The 18,209-nt window shown below is 38.9% G+C and overlaps 1 protein-coding gene across 12 annotated transcripts in view; it reads right to left on the bottom strand.

Annotated features, from left to right (window-relative positions):
- IFT88 (intraflagellar transport 88) overlaps positions 1–18,209 on the bottom strand; it is a 74,959-nt gene that overhangs the window by 30,064 nt on the left and 26,686 nt on the right. For 6 of the 12 annotated variants that reach the window (XM_059902998.1, XM_059902991.1, XM_059902990.1 and 3 more), the window contains 5 exons: positions 17,354–17,585; positions 16,318–16,388; positions 15,554–15,667; positions 8,640–8,726; positions 3,325–3,424 (listed from right to left, as the gene is read on the bottom strand). In XM_059902998.1, the coding sequence (XP_059758981.1) occupies positions 3,325–3,424; positions 8,640–8,726; positions 15,554–15,667; positions 16,318–16,388; positions 17,354–17,585 (604 nt within the window). The remainder of the gene's footprint in view (positions 1–3,324; positions 3,425–8,639; positions 8,727–15,553; positions 15,668–16,317; positions 16,389–17,353; positions 17,586–18,209) is intronic. The other 6 variants (XM_059902999.1, XM_059903000.1, XM_059902996.1 and 3 more) reach the window with 2 other exon arrangements.

Genomic DNA, 18,209 nt, shown 5'->3' with positions numbered 1-18,209 from the left:
ACTCCCTGCAGAAGCCACCTCACCAACTCTACCCAACCCCAGCTCCTCTTCTGAGCCTCTAAGCTTTATAAGCTGCATTTCACATTGAATAAGAATTGAGATGTTTTCATCTTTACTTACAGATTGTGTCACTATAAATGTATGTGCTAATTTAAAATATAAGGCAAGTGGGGACTTCCCTGGAGGTCCAGTGGTGAGGACTCCACGCTTTTGCTGCTGAGGGCGTGGGTTCAATCTCTGGTCAGGGAACTAAGATCTCACAAGCCGTGTGGCACGGCCAAAAATAATTAATTAATTAATTAATTATAAGGCACGTGAATAGGCATAACTCACATATCCATTGAATCCTCTGACTCAAGTAGACTGTAGAGGGGAAGAAGGCTGTTCTCTGATATTTCTGACATCCAGAAAGCAGAACCCGAAAGCAAACTAACAACAATGGTAATTTTTTAAAAACGGAACGCTATCAGTTTATATCGTTCCTTTCAAAGCAGCTATTCACATTATAGTCAAGGAAATGTGTTGGATCTTAAAATTCTGATATTTGTTAATCTGTGGCTCATCGATAACAATACTTTAAGACTATGTTTAACACCAAATCTATTCTCCCCACAAAAGATTGCTACGAATCCAAACAATACATCAAGAACAATGCAACCCGAAGTTATTATTCAGAAGAATTAACAAGAATATTTAGAACTTAAAACATTCATTTAAAAACATGGACAGAGTAAAAACATATTTCAAATTTTAAGCTTCTAAACTACAGCTATCCTGAAAAGGTTAATATTCTAAAAAAAGGAACATTCTCAGGTATTTTTGGCTTTGAAATAGGCTGTTTTCATACTGTTCTTTACACATTCAATGAATGCATCTCTAATATTTCTGTTTTTAAAAGTAAAATAATGTAAATCAATTTATAAATTAAACAGATAAAAGTTCACAATAAAATTTAGTTGTAAATGGCAAAACAAATAATGAAGATAAACATTGTTAGTTTGGGGGTATTTTTCCCCAAGAAGAATTAGGAAAATAGACAAATCTCCGTTTTGGTTTTCTTTCCTGGCTGATGCCGTCCACTAAGGGCTTCAGCTTTCCTCTGGGTATGTCTGTCCACCACCACTGGCTTTCACCCCATCCACCTGTGGCTTTAGTGGAGTTCTTTCTCTGCTACAAAACAACACTATCACCACAAAAAAACCATACTCTGAGATTTCAATTGCAGCATTTTTTTTGAAAAACATTTACAACATTACGCCAAGTTGTAAACGAAGCATCTTCGGGCTTCCCTGGTGGCACAGTGGTTAAGAATCCGCCTGCCAATGCAGGGTACACGGGTTCGAGCCCTGGTCTGGGAAGATCCCACATGCCGTGGAGCAACTAAGCCCGTGTGCCACAACTACTGAGCCTGCGCTCTGGAGCCCATGAGCCACAACTACTGAGCCCATGTGCCACAACTACGGAAGCCCACGCACCTAGAGCCCGTGCTCCGCAATAAGAGAAGCCACCACAATGAGAAGCCAGTGCACCACAACGAAGAGTAGCCCCTGCTCGCCGCAACTAGAGAAAGCCTGCGTGCAGCAATGAAGACCCAATGCAGCCAAAAATAAATAAATAAATAAAGCATCTTAATCAATGATCATTATGAGATACGTCAATCCAATCCTTTTTAACCTAAAAGTGTTCCTTCCAAACTAAGATTGTGTTATACCTACCTCGTCATACTTACAATACACAACAAAAGAAACACAAAGTAAAAGCAGCGATGTAAAAGAAAGCAGAAATTACATTTTTAAAACATCAGTAAAATAATTGATATTAAAATTGTACATAGGCAAATGGAACAAAAAATATTTTGAATGAGAACAGCTAGGAAAGCAGCAAACAATATGATTTGGGTTAAATGAATTTAAATATGAAAAAATTAGCGGGTTTATTCCTTAGTGAACACACTTTTAAAACATAGACGATAATACAGTGTTAAACCTTTCTAAAAAGACCATTTAAAAGTATCAACAGAAAACTCGGAAAATGGCTTTCTCTATTTTGTTATCTGTAACAGTACTTCTCACACAGACACGAAATTATTTTTTTGGTCCACAGATGACTCCAGCAAGATAGCAAAGACCAATCTGTCTCACTTCACTTCCACTTTTCAGCATCCCAACAGGATCAGAGTTTCATCGGTGGCATTTTTAATGCCCAAGGGTGTGACGCTCAAATGGCAGAACAGACACAAAGATACCCAGAAAGTCTTCTTATGCTGTACAAACGCTGAACAATCGTTAAGCACGCTGAACCCATGCGCACGGTGGGCCAGCCCCAGCCTTCACCACACGGCAACGCCAGGAGTACCGGGCTGCTTCCCCTTCGCTCACGTCCTCGGGGCAGATGCCCTTCTCCCTCCTCCCCGACAAAGGGGTCAGTTACTTCTACTGCCTCCAGGAAAACGGAAGGTCCTTAAATAGGAAGAAAGCCTGAAACTGGCTCAGGAGGGCGGAAAGACACTGGGGCTCCCTCCGGCCCTCACTCTCTGGGTCTAAACGCGGAAGAGCTGAGTTTTCTACATTGCAGGCATATACGCTACTAACCACTGGTTTTATAAACTAGGGTATCAAGTTTCATTCTCTTTATTCTCCTTTGTGATCCCCGGCCCCTTTTAAAAAGCTGTTCTTCTGTTCTCCTGTGAGGCAGACTGTGGAAGGGGAGCACCGTTCCACCCCACCTCAGGTGGCAGGCCAGTGGTGGGACCAGTGACAGATACCTTTCGTGCCCAACGCAACGTCAACGAGTAAACCAAACACGTACAACAGATGCCAGGAGAGCTGCTCAGGCACCAGGCTGCTGCTCCGGCTCCCGGCCTCCCCCACCGCCTGGGTACGAACCTGACTCTGAACAGCCTCCGAGCTTCAGGGAACACTCTGAAAACCTCTGGGGAAAGCTGACCTCTGGACTAGAATAAGGTTTAGTAATTTAGCAGCCATGTTGTACATGGCAAGCGTTTCTATTGTAAGAAACAGGACAGGGGACTTCCCTGGCGGTCCAGTGGTTAGGACTCTGTGCTTCCACTGCAGGGGGCCTGGTTTCAATCCCTGGTCAGGGAACTAGGATCCCACATGCCGTGCGGCCAAAAAAAGGGAAACAGGACAAACAGGTCACAATTAAAAACACGCTATATTAAAGGAAATTATGTTAAGGTAGAAATAAAAATATTATTCAACTTCAGAATAATCACAGGTAACAGTAATCTGGAAAGGAGTTTCACGGTATTATCGCTTTGACCAGTTAACATTAACTTCCATCTAAACATTTTTTTAAACTTACTTGATTAAAGTCCTTTTGTCTCAGGTACGTAATTGCTTTGTTTATTTCCAGATCATTTGCCAGCTCTACATACTGAGAAGCTTTCACAACTTCAACACACCTATAAAGTAAAGGGTAAAAATGGTTATTTTATTTTAATATATCTAGGTTTTCTTAACTGTGACTTTTCACAAGTGTTTAAAAGTGCCCCTAGTGTTCTGTAGGACTGAGCACCTGACTCCTTCCAACACAGGCATTAAGTTACAGAGCTCTTCAGTTCCAAACCCGTTTTCTCAGCCAATTTTTCATTAGCCTCTTGTCGCATCTAATTATTTATGGTATTTTAAATAAAATTCTCATTTTAAAATTAATAAAACAACTTCAGTTTGTAACAGGTAAAACTGTTTCTATATATATTTTCATCTTAAATGCTCTGATGGTGAGAAAAATTCTACAGAACTTGAGAATATATTTAATTTTTTGTGTCCAAACTTGAACAGACTTTCATGGATCCATTGCCCAGGGCACACAGAACATCTACTGTTAACTAAACATCAGGCAATGTGCCAATTCCTGTAAGCATGAACACATTTAGTCCTCACCACAGCCCTGAAAGACTGGCATTATTTCATGTCATAGATACAAAAATAGATCGCACAAGTAGAAAACTGCCAAGAACTTGAGCCCAATTTCTATTGCTACCAAAACCCACTGCACCAAGACTAATGTTTTTCAAATTGAGGATCATGACCTTTCAAGTAACAGAAGAGAAAAGCTATCAAAGGGCTTTGTGCATAACAAGGGCAAGGGGGGGGGGTGCTTCATCGTTTTCTCACTGAGGGTCTGGTTCAAAAATGTTTCAAAGCCACTGGCTTAGACCAATAATTTAAAAATACTGGGACTTCCTGGAGGTCCAGTGGTTAAGACTCCACACTCCCAATTCAGGGGGCCCGAGTTCAATCCCTGGTCAGGGAACTAGATCCCGCATGCTGCAACTAACACCCGGCGCAGCCAAATAAATAAATACATAATTTTAAAAGATAAAATTAAAAAATAAAATTATTGAAGCAGAAGATCCCTTTCTTCAAGCAGAACATTTTTTAAACCCTGATTTATAAAACAGCCCTTCTGCTTGGAGTGGTGAGAGAGGATGTGAAACCCAGCCTGTCAGGCCCCCCTGGAGGACCCTCTCAGCAAAGCAGCATGCAGGGCTCCCCAAAGTAACGGGGAAACCCTCTATTCCACAACGCACGCAGCAAATGGTAACCGAATGTCTACAACGTGTGAGACATTACGTCTGGTACAGGGCTACCAGGACACACAAAATACAGTTCTTGCCCTCGAGGGGAAGCAGACCTGTAAACTGAGCTAGGTATAAGAACCGCGGTGAAGAAATACAGGAATGGAGGGGTGGAGACACTAAACCAGACAGGAAAGGTATTCCAGACATGTGGGAGCTCGGTTTAAGGGACAAGGATGAATCGATTTGACAAAAGGGGAAGGGTGTTCCAGGAAGAGGGGCTCACAAACCCAAAGATGTGGAAGATCAGAAAAGTCGGAAATATTTAAGACGCTGACTCATTCCCTGAGCTGCCATCAACAAATCAAGTGGCTCAAAGACAAAGGCATGATGCTCTTCCCCTCCTGTTACCAAACAGGATTCTGCAAAGGGATTAAGCCCCACAGAAAATTACTGGAGTCACTTTTTTTCTCAATTTCCTAAGGATGGAACAAAGCTCCCACCATGCTAGACAGACAGGATGCCTTAGAACCTTTGGGCTAATTATCCAGAAGAATCTATACAAGAAGGGCTGCCAACATCTTGGCCCCTGAGACACTCCTCTCTCTACTTACAATACCCTCCCCTCCCTTCCCCCACTTTTATTCCTACTAATCCTTTGAGCCTCAGCCCAAATGTCACTTAATCTGGGGAGCCTTCCATGACACCATGACAACAAACTACATTAGCATTAGCAATTGGGACTAAGAAATCACACAGCACACAATAAAACATAACTTGTTACATCACTATAACATAGCAGTTACAATGTTTTGTGATTGCTAATATAATTATCTACTTAGCTAATCAAGGAGATTTTAGGTGACAACCAACATAGCTAAACTGTAAATTTCTTGAAGGCAGATACTTTTTATCCTGAACTTCCAACTGGCCTGAAGTAAACAATAAATATTTATTTTTGTTGTATACAACACTGTAAATCAACTATAATTCAATAAAATTCTTTAAAAAAGAAATAATGGCTGAGAACTTCCCAAATCTGGGGAGAGATGTGGACATCCAAGTTCATGAAACTAAGAGACAACCCCAAAAGTTCAACTCAAAACAATTTTCTCTATGATACATTGTAATAAAACTATCTAAATTCAAAGACAAAGAGAAAATTTTTAAATCAGCAAAAGAATCCGCCTGACAATGCAGGCCCTGGTCCTGGAATATCCTACATGCCATGGAGCAACTAAGCCCGTGAGCCACAACTACTGAGTCTGTGCTCTAGAAGCTGCGAGCCACAACTACTGAGCCCGCGAGCCACAACTACTGAAGCCTGTGAGCCTAGAGCCCGTGCTCCACAACAAAGAGAAGCCACCGCAATGAGAAGCCCACGCAGCATAACGAAGAGTAGCTCCGCTTGCCGCAACTAGAGAAAGCCCACGCGCAGCAACAAAGACCCAACGCAGCCAAAAATAAAATTTTAAAAAGTCTAATATGACAAAAGTAATTAGTTTTGATAAGTTAAAATGTTAAGTTAGTGGAAAATTTCACTCAGACTGGTTGGCATTTTATAAATACTTAAAATTTCACTTACATACCAACTACTAGATTGCAAAGACACAACTATAATCATCTTCTTAAAAAGCTAAAAACATTAGAAAATTAAATGTATATGATTTAGTAAACATTAAGAGAATTCAGGTTCGATTTAGTAACAGTAAAACAACATTTACTATTCAGTATAATTAAAGATGAACAGAGTTCATTTACTGTGAGATGCTTGTCTCCCAAATCAAGGAGATCTTAGGTTACAACCAACATTTGGTGTTCACAGAAAGGGATACAGTGATTTGTTGTACTATACATTGATCAGAACATATGTGGAGTACATGTACAGATACAGGGACACATTTTAAGGAACTTGTTTATAAACTAGGCGAGCAACCAGTCAGGTAGGAAACCAGCCGTTTTGGAAAAACACACCGTATCTGAAATGGATGAAGAAACTGGAACTGTTTATGAAAAGAGAAAACACTTTGAAGAAAGCCCTTATCTCATTATCAGCAATAATTGGCAAAACCTCTGATTCAAAACAGTAGCAGGCATGCACTATTTCCCATTCCACCCCCATGAGAAATACAATTTCTGGAAGGATGAAAAGAGTGCTGGCTTATGAAGCAGAGAAAAGGAGGCTACGGTAAGAAAGCGCCACGGAGGAGCGTGCTTCCTGCTCCAGGTGAGGCTGGGGATCCAGGGACGGGGAGTGAAGCGCTGAGCTGGGCAGCGGGAACCACTGACCGCCATCTCCAGACAGTGGACGGGGAGCCTGCAGACCTCCCCTCAGACTCAACAATGACACAGAACAGCCAGAGAAAAAGAACGTGCTCTTGGAAATGTAAAATAAAACCATTAAATGGAATAGTTGAATGAGAAATTCAAAGAAGTCTCCCAGAAAGCAAAGCAGAACCAGAGTTGGAAAATATAAGAAAGGTAAGTAACAAGGAAGTCCAAATCCAATTGACAGAAATTTATAACTGGAAAAGGAAGTAAATTAGCAGAGAAATAATATTTACTCAAATTGAAAGGAAACATAGACTGCAAATTGAGGGGTCTATTGAGTGCTTAAGAGGAAAATAGAGAAAAAAAAAAAGACAAATTTAAACACATTATGAAATTTCAGAACAAAGCTACAGAGAAAATTATAAAAATTACCAGAAAGAAACTGCAGGTCACCTACAAATAGCAAGGATGAGACTAGCATTAGAATTCTAATCAGCAACAGTGCTAGTTAACAGTGAAGAAATGCTTTTTGAGTTCTAAGAGGAAACAAGTTACAACTTAGGGTATCATACCTGATCAAATAAATGATCAACCAAGAATGAGGACAGAACTAGACACTTACAGACATGCACAGACAGATCTTAGGGGGTTAATTCAGGAAGAAATCAAGGAAAAAATAAAGATGATGTTCAAAAAGAAAGAGGATCCAACCTGGGAAAGAAATGAAGGTAAACCCCAAGACGACATTCAACACCAGGCTAATGGAACCAACAGCTTACAGAGACTGGGGCAGGGAGAGTTCCGAGAGGGAGGACTCCAAATAACCTAAGAGAAGCAAAGAGTGCAAGAGAAGACAGAGAGGTAACTGGAGACACCAGAAAAACAAACATCATGGGCCAAATACGAAGCCTCCAGAACAAACTAAACCAGGGAGACAATGGATTCCATGGCGAGAATCTGAATCGTAATGAGGATATGGTAAAGAAAGCATACGTTACTTCCACCAAGACGAAACATGAAAAGTAATTAGAAAACGGGAGCTGTAACTCTTCTGTACTTACTTGGTTTTCTAACCATGTACATGTATCTTGGACTTTAAAAATTCTGGTAGGGTACCACGCAGAAGAGGTCACAGATTCACTCCACATTGGTTCGAAAGATCATAGAAAAGAGTTTCATGAAGGGCAACTATGGATTCAATACAATGAAGAATTTTCTAACCTTTAGAGATGTTCAGAAATAAAGCAAATGATTTGAACACCGTAAGAATCCAAGCAGAGGATAAATGGCACCTACATGGGATGCTATAAAGAGGATTGTCGTACTGGGTGGAAGAAACAAATTCAACTACTCATCCAAAAAATGACCTAAGATTTTTCCAGCTCTAAAAACCCTTCACTCCTATCTAGGAAATATATCCACAGACAATAGCGTTTTTAGGTGTGAGAGGTATTACTCAGGATAAAAAGTTTAGCAGTACTGACAAATTTAAGGTAGAAAAAGGACATAATGAGAAAAGATAAAGTAAAAAGGAAGAGGGCACAGGCTGGAATTTATACAACGAAAGCAATTATGTATCCACATATCAAATGTAGCACACTTGCCTTAGTACTTAATTTACAAAATGACATGAACAATAAGAAAAATATGTTAGAACTTTTAGAGTGGCCTATACTAATCTTACCATATAATAGTATTTGCTTGATAAGTAGAAATCAATATTTGCAATTATTTATTTACTTTTCTAATAACAAAGTTTTAAATCAATAAACGTATAAACTAGAAAACATCATGTCCATCCAGTTATACTGAATTTCTCTCTTACCAATCATAACCTACAGCAAAAGATGTTTCAATTACAGGAGCAATGAGTTTTGCTGCTGTCATGATGTATTTTTCTGCCATGGCTTTCCTATATCAAACAAACAAAAAAGATTTAGAAATATGGTATAAAAAGAGTTTCAATTTATTTCTTAAAATGTAAGTGTAAACACTGTCCGGGCAGCTATGCTAGCAATCTGTTTACAAATCAGGTTGAAAACCATGACTGGGAAATGCAATCAGCAAGCCATGACTGCCCTTGGGGTCAGCAGTTCTTGGTCTGTGATGCATTCTGAGGAAAGAAGGAGGGAAAGAAAGGGGGGGAAGGGAGGGAGAAAGAAGGAAGGAGAGAGAGATACACAGGACTCGGCAGCTGAAGCTGCATAATCTGCACTGTCTGTGGAAATCAAAGGGTGAAAACTGCCACTACAGAAACTGTGGTAAATACTAAAACTGAACTACTACACGTCTCTATAGATTTGCCTAATCTTCACCTTTCGTTTTATAAATGGAATCATAGAATATGTGGTCTTTTGTGACTGGCTTCTTTCACTTTATCATAACGTCCTCAAGGTTCATGTGTACTGTAACATATGTCAGTATTTCATTCATTTTATGGCTAAATAATATTCCATTGCATGGATGGATCATATATTTTTTACCCATTCATCAGTTGTGGACATTTGGGTTGTTTCCACTTTCTGGATACGAATAATGCTGCTATGAATATTCCTGTATAACTTATTATGTTATTATGTGGATGTATGCTCTAATTTCTTTTGGGTATGTATCTAGGAGACAAATTGCTGGGTCATACGTTAAGTCTATGAAGAACTTCCAGACTTTTCCAGAGTGGCTGTACCAGTTTACATTTCCACCATCAGCATACAAGGTTTCTTTCAACTTCTCCACATCCGCATCAACACGTTATTATCTATCTTTTTGATTCAGTCACACTAGTGGGTGTGAAGTGCTATCTCATTGCAGTTTTGAGTTGCATGTCCCTAAGTGAGTACTGAAGTTAAGCATCTTTTCATGTGCTTATTGCCATTTGAATATCTGTTTTGCAAAAATGTCTATTCATATCCTTTGTATATTTTTAATTAGGTTTTGGCCTTTTTATTAGTGAGTTGGAAGAGTTCTTCTACGTACTGCAGAAGTAGGTCCCTTCTTGGATACATGGCTTGCAAATATTTTCTCCCATTCATTAGGTTGTTTTCACATTCTTGATGGTGTACTTTGAAGAACGAAAATCTTTAATTTTGGTGAAGTCCAATTTACCTATTTTTTCTATTTACCTATTGTTTTCATACCTAAGAAACCATTGCCTAACACAGGTCAATAACATTTACTTCTATGTTTTTTTTTCTAAGAATTTTGTAATTCTAGTTCTTACTTTCAGGTCTATGATCCATTTTGAAGTAATTTTTCTGTATGGTGTGAAAGAGACGTCCAACTTCATTCTTTTGCATGAGCACATTCAATTGTTCCAGCACCATTTGCTGAAAAGACTATCCTTTCCCCATGGAATTGTCCTGACAGTTTTATTGACTATAAATGTAAGAGTTTACTTCTGGACTCTCAATTCCATCCCACTGACTTTTATGTATGTCTTTATGCTTCTAACATAAAGTATTATCACACTGTCTTAATTAGTGTGGCTGTGTAGCTTGAGTCCTCGAACTTTTCTATTCTTTTTCAACATTGTTTTGGCTATTCTGGATTCCTTACATTTCCATATGAATTTCAGGATCAACTTGTCACTTTCTGCAAAAACACTACTGGGATTTTGATAGGGATTACACTGAATCTGTAATCTGGGGAGCACTGCCATCTTAGCAGTACTAAGTGCCTATCCATAAACATGTGATCTCTTTCCATTTATTTAGCATTTCTTCCAATGATGTTTTACAGTTCTCAGAGTACAAGTTTTGCATTTCATTTGTTAAATTTACTCCTAATAAATTATTTTTTATGCTACTGTAAATGTAATTGGTTTCATTTTCAGATAGCTCACTAGCAGTGTGTACCACCCCTCTACAGTATTTTCAGATAGCTCACTAGCACTGTGTACCACACTTCTATAGTATTCTGTTGATTCTTGCATGTTTATCTTTTACTCTGGAACCTTGCTGAACTCGTTTATCAGTGGTAAATTTTTTTAGTGCGTTCCTTAGGATCTTCTATGTACAAGATCATGTGATCTTTAAACAGAGATAAGTTTTACTTCTCTCCAATCTGGATAAGTAAGTCTTTTAGTTACTTTTCTTTCTGTCTTTCACCATTAAGTACTATAATGTGAAACTGTGGGTTTTTCATAGATGTCCTTTATCAGATGGAGCAACCTCCTTTCTACTCCTAGCTTGTTGAAGTTTTGTTTGTTTGTTAAACAAAATCCAATATGGATTTTGGATTTTGTTCCCCCCCAATTTTTCCTTTTTTTTTTGGTTTACTGAGATGATCATGTGGCTTTTGTTCTTTGTTCTACTGATATCCTGTATCATATTAATTGAATTTTAGATGGTAAACCAATCTTGTAGTCTTGGGATAAATCCCAATTAGTCATGGTGCATAATTCTTTTCCTATTTTGTTAGTATTTTTGGTTTCCTAATATTTTCTTGAGAATTTTTAATCTATAGTCACAAGATATTTTTCTGTAGTTTTCTGTCTCTTCTGTTTTATTTTGATATCAAGGTAATACTAGTTCATAAAATGAACTATTTTCTGGAAGAAACTGTATAGAAATGATGTTTATTCTTCTTTAAACATTTTCTAGAATTCTCTAGTAAAACCATATAGGTCTGGAGATTTGCCTTATAAATTCAATTTCCTTAACATTCAAAGGGCTATTCAAACGATCTATTTCATATTAAGTGAGTTGTGGTAGTTTGTATTTTTTAAGAAAGTGGTCCATTTTGTCTAAGTTTCAAATTTACAACCCTGTGTACAGGGTTGTCTGTAGTATTTCCTTAATATCTTTCTGATGTCTGCAGGGTCTGTAGTGATAGCTACTATTTTGTTCCTAATACTAGTAATTTGGGTCTTCTCTCTTTTACCTTCATCAGTCTTGTTAGAAGTTTGTTAACTTTACTGATCTATTCAAAGAATCAGCTGTTTCACTGATGTTCTGTATTGTTTCTCTCTTCAGTGCCAATGATTTCTGTTCTTTTATTCTTTCTTTCCTTCTGCTTCTTTTGGGTTGATTTTGCTCTTCTTTTTCTAGGTTCTTTATTTTTTAATTGAGGTATAGTTGATGTACATTATATATATATAAAATACATAATACCTGAAAAATATTTATATATATATATATATATAAAATCCCTGAAACTTATATATGTAAGTTGCAGGCGTACAATATAGTGATTCACAATTTTTAAAGGTTATATTCCATTTATAGTTACAAAATATTGGCTATATTCCCTGTGCTGTACAATACATCCTTACAGCTTAATTATTTTATACTTTTTCTAGGTTCTTAAGCTGGGAGCTTAGGTTATTGATTTAAGACTTTCCCATTGTCATTCTAATTGCTTTTCCCTTATGGGTTGTTTTCTCTGCCTCCTTACAAGACTTTGTGATTTTAGGGACTTCCCTTTTGGCCCAGGGTTTGAGACTCCACACTCCCAAGGCAGGGGGCCTGGGTTCAATCCCTGGTCAGGGAACTAGATCCCACATGCCACAACTGAGAGTTCGCATGCCACAACTAAGGAGCCGGCAAGCCTCAAAGAAGATCGAAGATCCCGCATGCCACAGCTAAGACCTGGCACAGCCAAATAAATAAAATAAATATTTTAAGAAAAAAAGACTTCGTGTTTTTAATTTTCAGAAGTTTAATCATGATATATCATAACATGGATTTTCTTGGGTTTATCCTCCTTGGGATTTCTTCAGCTCCTTGTACTGTAAGTTTATTTTCCTTGCCAAATTTAGGGAGTTATCAGCTATTATTTCTTTAGCCTAATTCCTTTCACCTCTCCTTCCCAGACTTGATGACACAAATGTTGGTTCTTTTGTAATAGTCCCAGAGATCCCTGAGGCGCTGGTTATTTTGGTTTTTAGTCTGTTTTATCTATTTGTTCAGATTGGATAATTTCCATTTTCTCTTCCAGTCACCAAATCTCTCCTGGCTCCCCTTCATTCTCCTGTTGAGTCCCTCCACTGAGCTTTTCATTTCAGCTGTTATATTCTTCAGTTCTAAAATTTCCATTTGGTTTTTCTTTATATCATTTGTTTGCTGAGACTCTATTTCTTTTCTGAGGCTATTTTGTCATTTGTTTTAAGTGTGTTCATAATTGCTTGTTCAAGCATTTTTATCATGATTGCTTTAAAATTTGTCAGATAATTCTAACATCTCTGACATCTCAGTGTTGGCGTCTATGGACTATCTTTTTTCACTGTTTGAGATCTTCCTGGTTCTTGGTATGACGAGTGATTCTTGATCAAAACTTGGACGTTCCCTGGAGGTCCAGTGGTTAGGATTCCAGGCTTTCACTGCCGTGGCCCAGGTTCAATCCCTGGTCAGGGAACTGAGACCCCCTGCAAGCCACCGCACAGCCAAAAAAAAAAAAAAGAAAAAGAAACTTGGACATTTTTACATTATAAGACTGAATTTTAGAAGATGTGGTATATATACACAATGGAATATTACCCAGCCATTAAAAAAAAGAATGAAATAATGCCATTTGCAGCAACATAGGTGAACCTAGAGATTATCATACTAAGTGAAGTAAGTCAGACAAAGACAAATATCATACGATATTGCTTCTACATGGAATCTAAAAAAATGATACAAATGAACTTACTCAGAGAACAGAAACAGACTCACAGGCATAGAAAATAAACTTATGGTTACCAAAGGGGAAGGGGGGGTAATAAACTAGGAGTTTGGGATTAAAATATACACACTACTATATATAAAATAGATAACTGGGACTTCCCTGGTGGTGCAGCAGTTAAGAATCCGCCTGCCAATGCAGGGGACACCAGTTCAACCCCTGGTCCGGGAAGATCCCACATGCCGTGGAGCAACTAAGCCCATGCGCCACAACTACTGAGCCTGGGCTCTAGAGCCCGCGAGCCACAACTACTGAGCCCGCGTGCCACAACTACTGAAGCCCACGTGCCTAGAGCCCATGCTCTGCAACAAGAGAAGCAATCGCAGTAAGAAGCCCGCACACCGCAGTGAAGAGTAGCCCCCACTCGCCACAACTAGAGAAAGCCTGCACGCAGCAACGAAGACCCAATGCAACCAAAAATAAATAATAAATTTTAAAAAATAAAAAAAAAAAATAGATAACCAACAAGAACCTACTGCATAGCACAGAGAACTATACTCAGTATCTTGTAATAACCTATGGAAAAGAATCTAAAATAAATATATATATAGTAAATCAACTACATTTCAATAAAAAAGTAAAAATAAAATAATGTTCATTCAGGTTCTTCAATACTACTTTCACCCTGATTCTGAGGATTTGGGCAAGTGATGTATTTTATATTGTTATTTATTTTTTTTAATTATTTATTTTATTTTTGGCTGCGTTGGGTCTTCGTTGCCACGCATGGGCTTTCTCTAGTTGTGGCGAGTGGGGGCTACTCTTCCTTGTGGTGTGCAGACTTCTCATTGCGGTGGCTTCTCTTGTTGCGGAGCATGGGCTCCAGGCACACGGGCTTCAGCAGCTGTGGCACACGTGGGCTCAGTAATTGTGGCTCGCGGGCTCTAGAGTGCAGGCTCAGTAGTTGTGGCACATGGGCTTAGTTGCTCCACGGCATGTGGGATCTTCCTGGACCAGGGCTCGAACCCGTGTCCCCTGCATCGGCAGGCAGATTCTTAACCACTGCGCCACCAGGGAAGCCCCAAGTGATATACTTTAAAGAGCTGAATGCTTTTGTATTTTATTGTGAAAAAATGAAAATTGACGTAGAGAAAAAAAAAGACTGAATTTTATTTAAATCTTCTGTTTTAGCTGTCTTTCCTGACACCACTGTAGCAGGGAAAGAAGAGACACCACCGCATCACATGCCAGATAAGGGGAGAAGCCCATATTCGCCACACAGCCTGCTTTGACACCCACATGGGAGGAGGCCCTTGCTTCTGCTGGGTGGGATGGGAGCCCCTGCGTCCCCCGGTCCCTACTGACACCATGGTGGGGTGGCCTTGTTACAGCTGAGTGATGACCGAGGCCCTGGTTCCCCACTGCCCCTCCGACACCACGCAGGAGGGAGGGTCCAGAGCGCCCTGTACTGCTGGGTGGGGTGGAGTTCCAGGCTCCCCACGTGCTGTCCACTACACCACAGAGTCAGAGCGGCGGGGCTCCAGGAGGGCCTTGGGGATTAAAGTCCTGCTCCCTACTTGGTCTGCTGGGGTACTGAGTGTCTCCTCACAGCCTTGGGAGGGTGGAAGTCTAGGCAACCACTTGGCTGTTGCTGGCATGTGTGGGGATGGGACCACAGCTTTTTTCTGTGGCATTTGTCTGAAAGTTTTCTGTCTTGCTAGCCTACCCCTCACCTTGTCCTCTGGCTTTTCTTAGAGCCTTTTTTAAAAATGCAGCCCCTGGCTTTCTGACTGCCAGCTTCTTCAGCTCCAAGTCTGGGAAATGTGAGGGGACTCACTGCCATGCTGTTCCTCAAGCCCCCGGGTCCCTTGATGATCTGCCCTCTTGTCTCTACCTTTCTTCTCATTTTGTTGTATATACAATTTCCGGGGTTTTTATTTGTACTTAGCGGGAAGAACATGGAAAAGTACATCTACTCCATCTTCCCAGAAGTGTAAGTTTAATTTTTACTGTTAAACTAAATCCTAAAGATTAAGGGCCCTCCATCCACACAATGGAATATTATTCAGCCTTAAAAAGGAAGGAAATCCTGTCACCGTCTACACCGTGGATGAAAAGCGAGTCACAAACAGACAGTACCGTGATTCCACTTCCATGAGGTCCCTAGAGCAGGTCACATTCATAGACAGAAAGCAGAGTGGTGGCTGCCAGGAGCTCGGGGAGGGGGATGGGAGTTGTTCAGTGGGTACAGAGCTGCAGTTTGGAAGATAAAAAGAGTTCTGGAGACTGGCTACAAATCAACGTGAATGCACCTAACACTACCTTTGAAATGAAGAATTACATATCTTGGTTAAGATAAATTTTATGTGTATTTTATCACAATTAAAAAAAAAAAACAAACTAAGAGCCCTCTGTGATGCGATATAACTTCTAAGATACCTGTTGCATATTCAATAAATATTAGAAGGTGCAAGCCATACTTGACAGAGACTAGGTACCATATCGGAGAAAGGAAGAAATGAAATAAATAAAAAGAATTTTGTCTTTGGGAGTTGAAATTTAATTGGGGGCCATGATAAAGATACACAGAGACATAAATTTTTGAACAAAGGTAATATGAACAAAGTTCTAATATTGCACCAGAGGCAGAGGGAAAGCAAATTACAGAGAAATAGTAAGAGTAACTGAGTAATAATAATTGGGATTAGCATGAGGACTGAGATTATACTGAAGGAGAAAAAAGAATCCCACTGAGTATAGAAATGGTGAAACGACAGCACTATTCAAGAAATATATTGAATACAACAAGTTCTGAAAGAAATAATCAGAATGCATATTCAACTCTCTTACAGAAGTTAAGACTACATTATTAAGTTTTAATCATGAAGTGCCCAAAATATTACCTTTCACGTTCCATTTGCCTTAGATGATCATTTTTTATAGCTTCAATCACTAAATTAGTATGTGGGTCATCCTGGGGGAAAAAAATGAGTGATTCAGAGGTAAGAATCAAGAACTAGATTTCTAATCAACCCCACCACTAGGCTAGCTGTATAAAATGGAGAATATATTAATCTTTCTAAACTATTTTCCCTTATGTAAACTTTTTCTTCTTACTTCTGATTACCTATCACATTCTCCACTGAACTAACATAGATTCTAGCAGTTGATACAAGGTCAGGCTGGAAAGAATAGGGCCAAGTACACAGAAGCTGTGGTTGTTAGTACAAATGTGTGATATTATGAATTCTTAACTCAAATATAAATGCTTTAATGATCATCAATTACTTAGTATGATCCATATTGCTACTTCCTATTGAAAACATAGATGATTTCTTTCACAACATATATGACTTTTTCTCAATATGAAAGTTTTATATATAATAGTTAACATCTACCCAGCACTTACTATGTTCCAGGTACTATTTTAAGCATTTCACATGCATTACCTCATTTAACCCTTACAATCCTATACGGTAGGTTGTTATAATTAGTGCTATTTTAAATATAGAGGAACAAGGCGAGTTGAGTACTGAGTAGTGGGGCCAGCCACTATGCTGCGACACCCTTACACCCTATCAGGAAGACCTATCAGGTTCAATTTATGAAACTGACATTACTATACGTTGCGATGTATCAACACAGGCAAGTGCACAGGGTATGACTCCATATAAAATAACACTAAAGAATGACAATTTTTCCTAAGATTCTTTTTGTTTTTTGACTAAAACTGTGCAGTCTGTTTTAACCATAATCTCTAGCCCTATTTCAATAGCCCTGGTGTCAACCTAATTTAAATAACAAATGAAAATGATAAAACACATTAATACAGGGCTGGGAGAAACCTGAAATGTCATCCACTCCAACTCCCTCATTGCTGGAGACAGAGAAGCACAGGTAATTAGGCGCTGGCTACACAACAGTCTTCTTCACACTCACATTTGCTGAAATGTATTTACCATCTTCATCAGCTTCCAATGGAACAGCAATCAGTTTTTGGAATGCCTTCTTCATTTTTTCTCGATCTCCAACAGCAAAGTAACTAAGAATTAGGTTGAAGCCTGCCTTCAGGTTTGGTGCCATACTCATTATGTGCTCAAATGAATTAATGGCATCTGAATACTGCCCAGTTTTAATAAATGTAACTCCAATGTTCTGCATAATTTTAATCCTAGAGAAAAATAAACATGGATTCGCTTTAAAGGTCTGAACTCCCTAGAATGGCAATCAAGACATTCCACAAATAATTTCCTTCTTTTCTTTCCCACTTTACTTCTTTTCTGTTTTGTTTTGTTAAAGCTATATTGAGGTTTACTTAACACATCATAAAATTCACTTATTTTAAGTGTATGATTCAATAATTATTGCTATATTAACACAGTTGTGGAACCATAACCACATTCTTACTCTGTCATTTCCATCACCCCAAAAAGAGAACCTGTGCCCATCTGCAGTCATTCCTCGATCTCACCTCTAGCCCCAGGCAAACACTAATTTACATTCTGTCTCTCTGGATTTGCCTTTCTAGACATTGTATATAAATGGAGTTACAATATGTGATATTTTGTGTCTGGCTTCATTCAATTAGCATAATCTTTTTGAGGTTCCTCCATATTACAGCATGTAAGAGTACTTCATTCCTTTTTTATTGCTGAATAGTATTCTATTGTATGGCTATACCACATTTTATTTATCCATTGACTACCTGATGGACATTTGGATTGCTTCTACTTTTTGGCTATTATGAATAATGCTGCTATAAACATTCCTGTACAATCCTTTGTGATAACACATG

The sequence above is a fragment of the Balaenoptera ricei genome, chromosome 18 (assembly GCF_028023285.1).
Source record: "Balaenoptera ricei isolate mBalRic1 chromosome 18, mBalRic1.hap2, whole genome shotgun sequence".
Lineage (NCBI taxonomy): Eukaryota > Metazoa > Chordata > Mammalia > Artiodactyla > Balaenopteridae > Balaenoptera > Balaenoptera ricei.
This window is presented reverse-complemented; position numbering and strand designations above follow the sequence as displayed.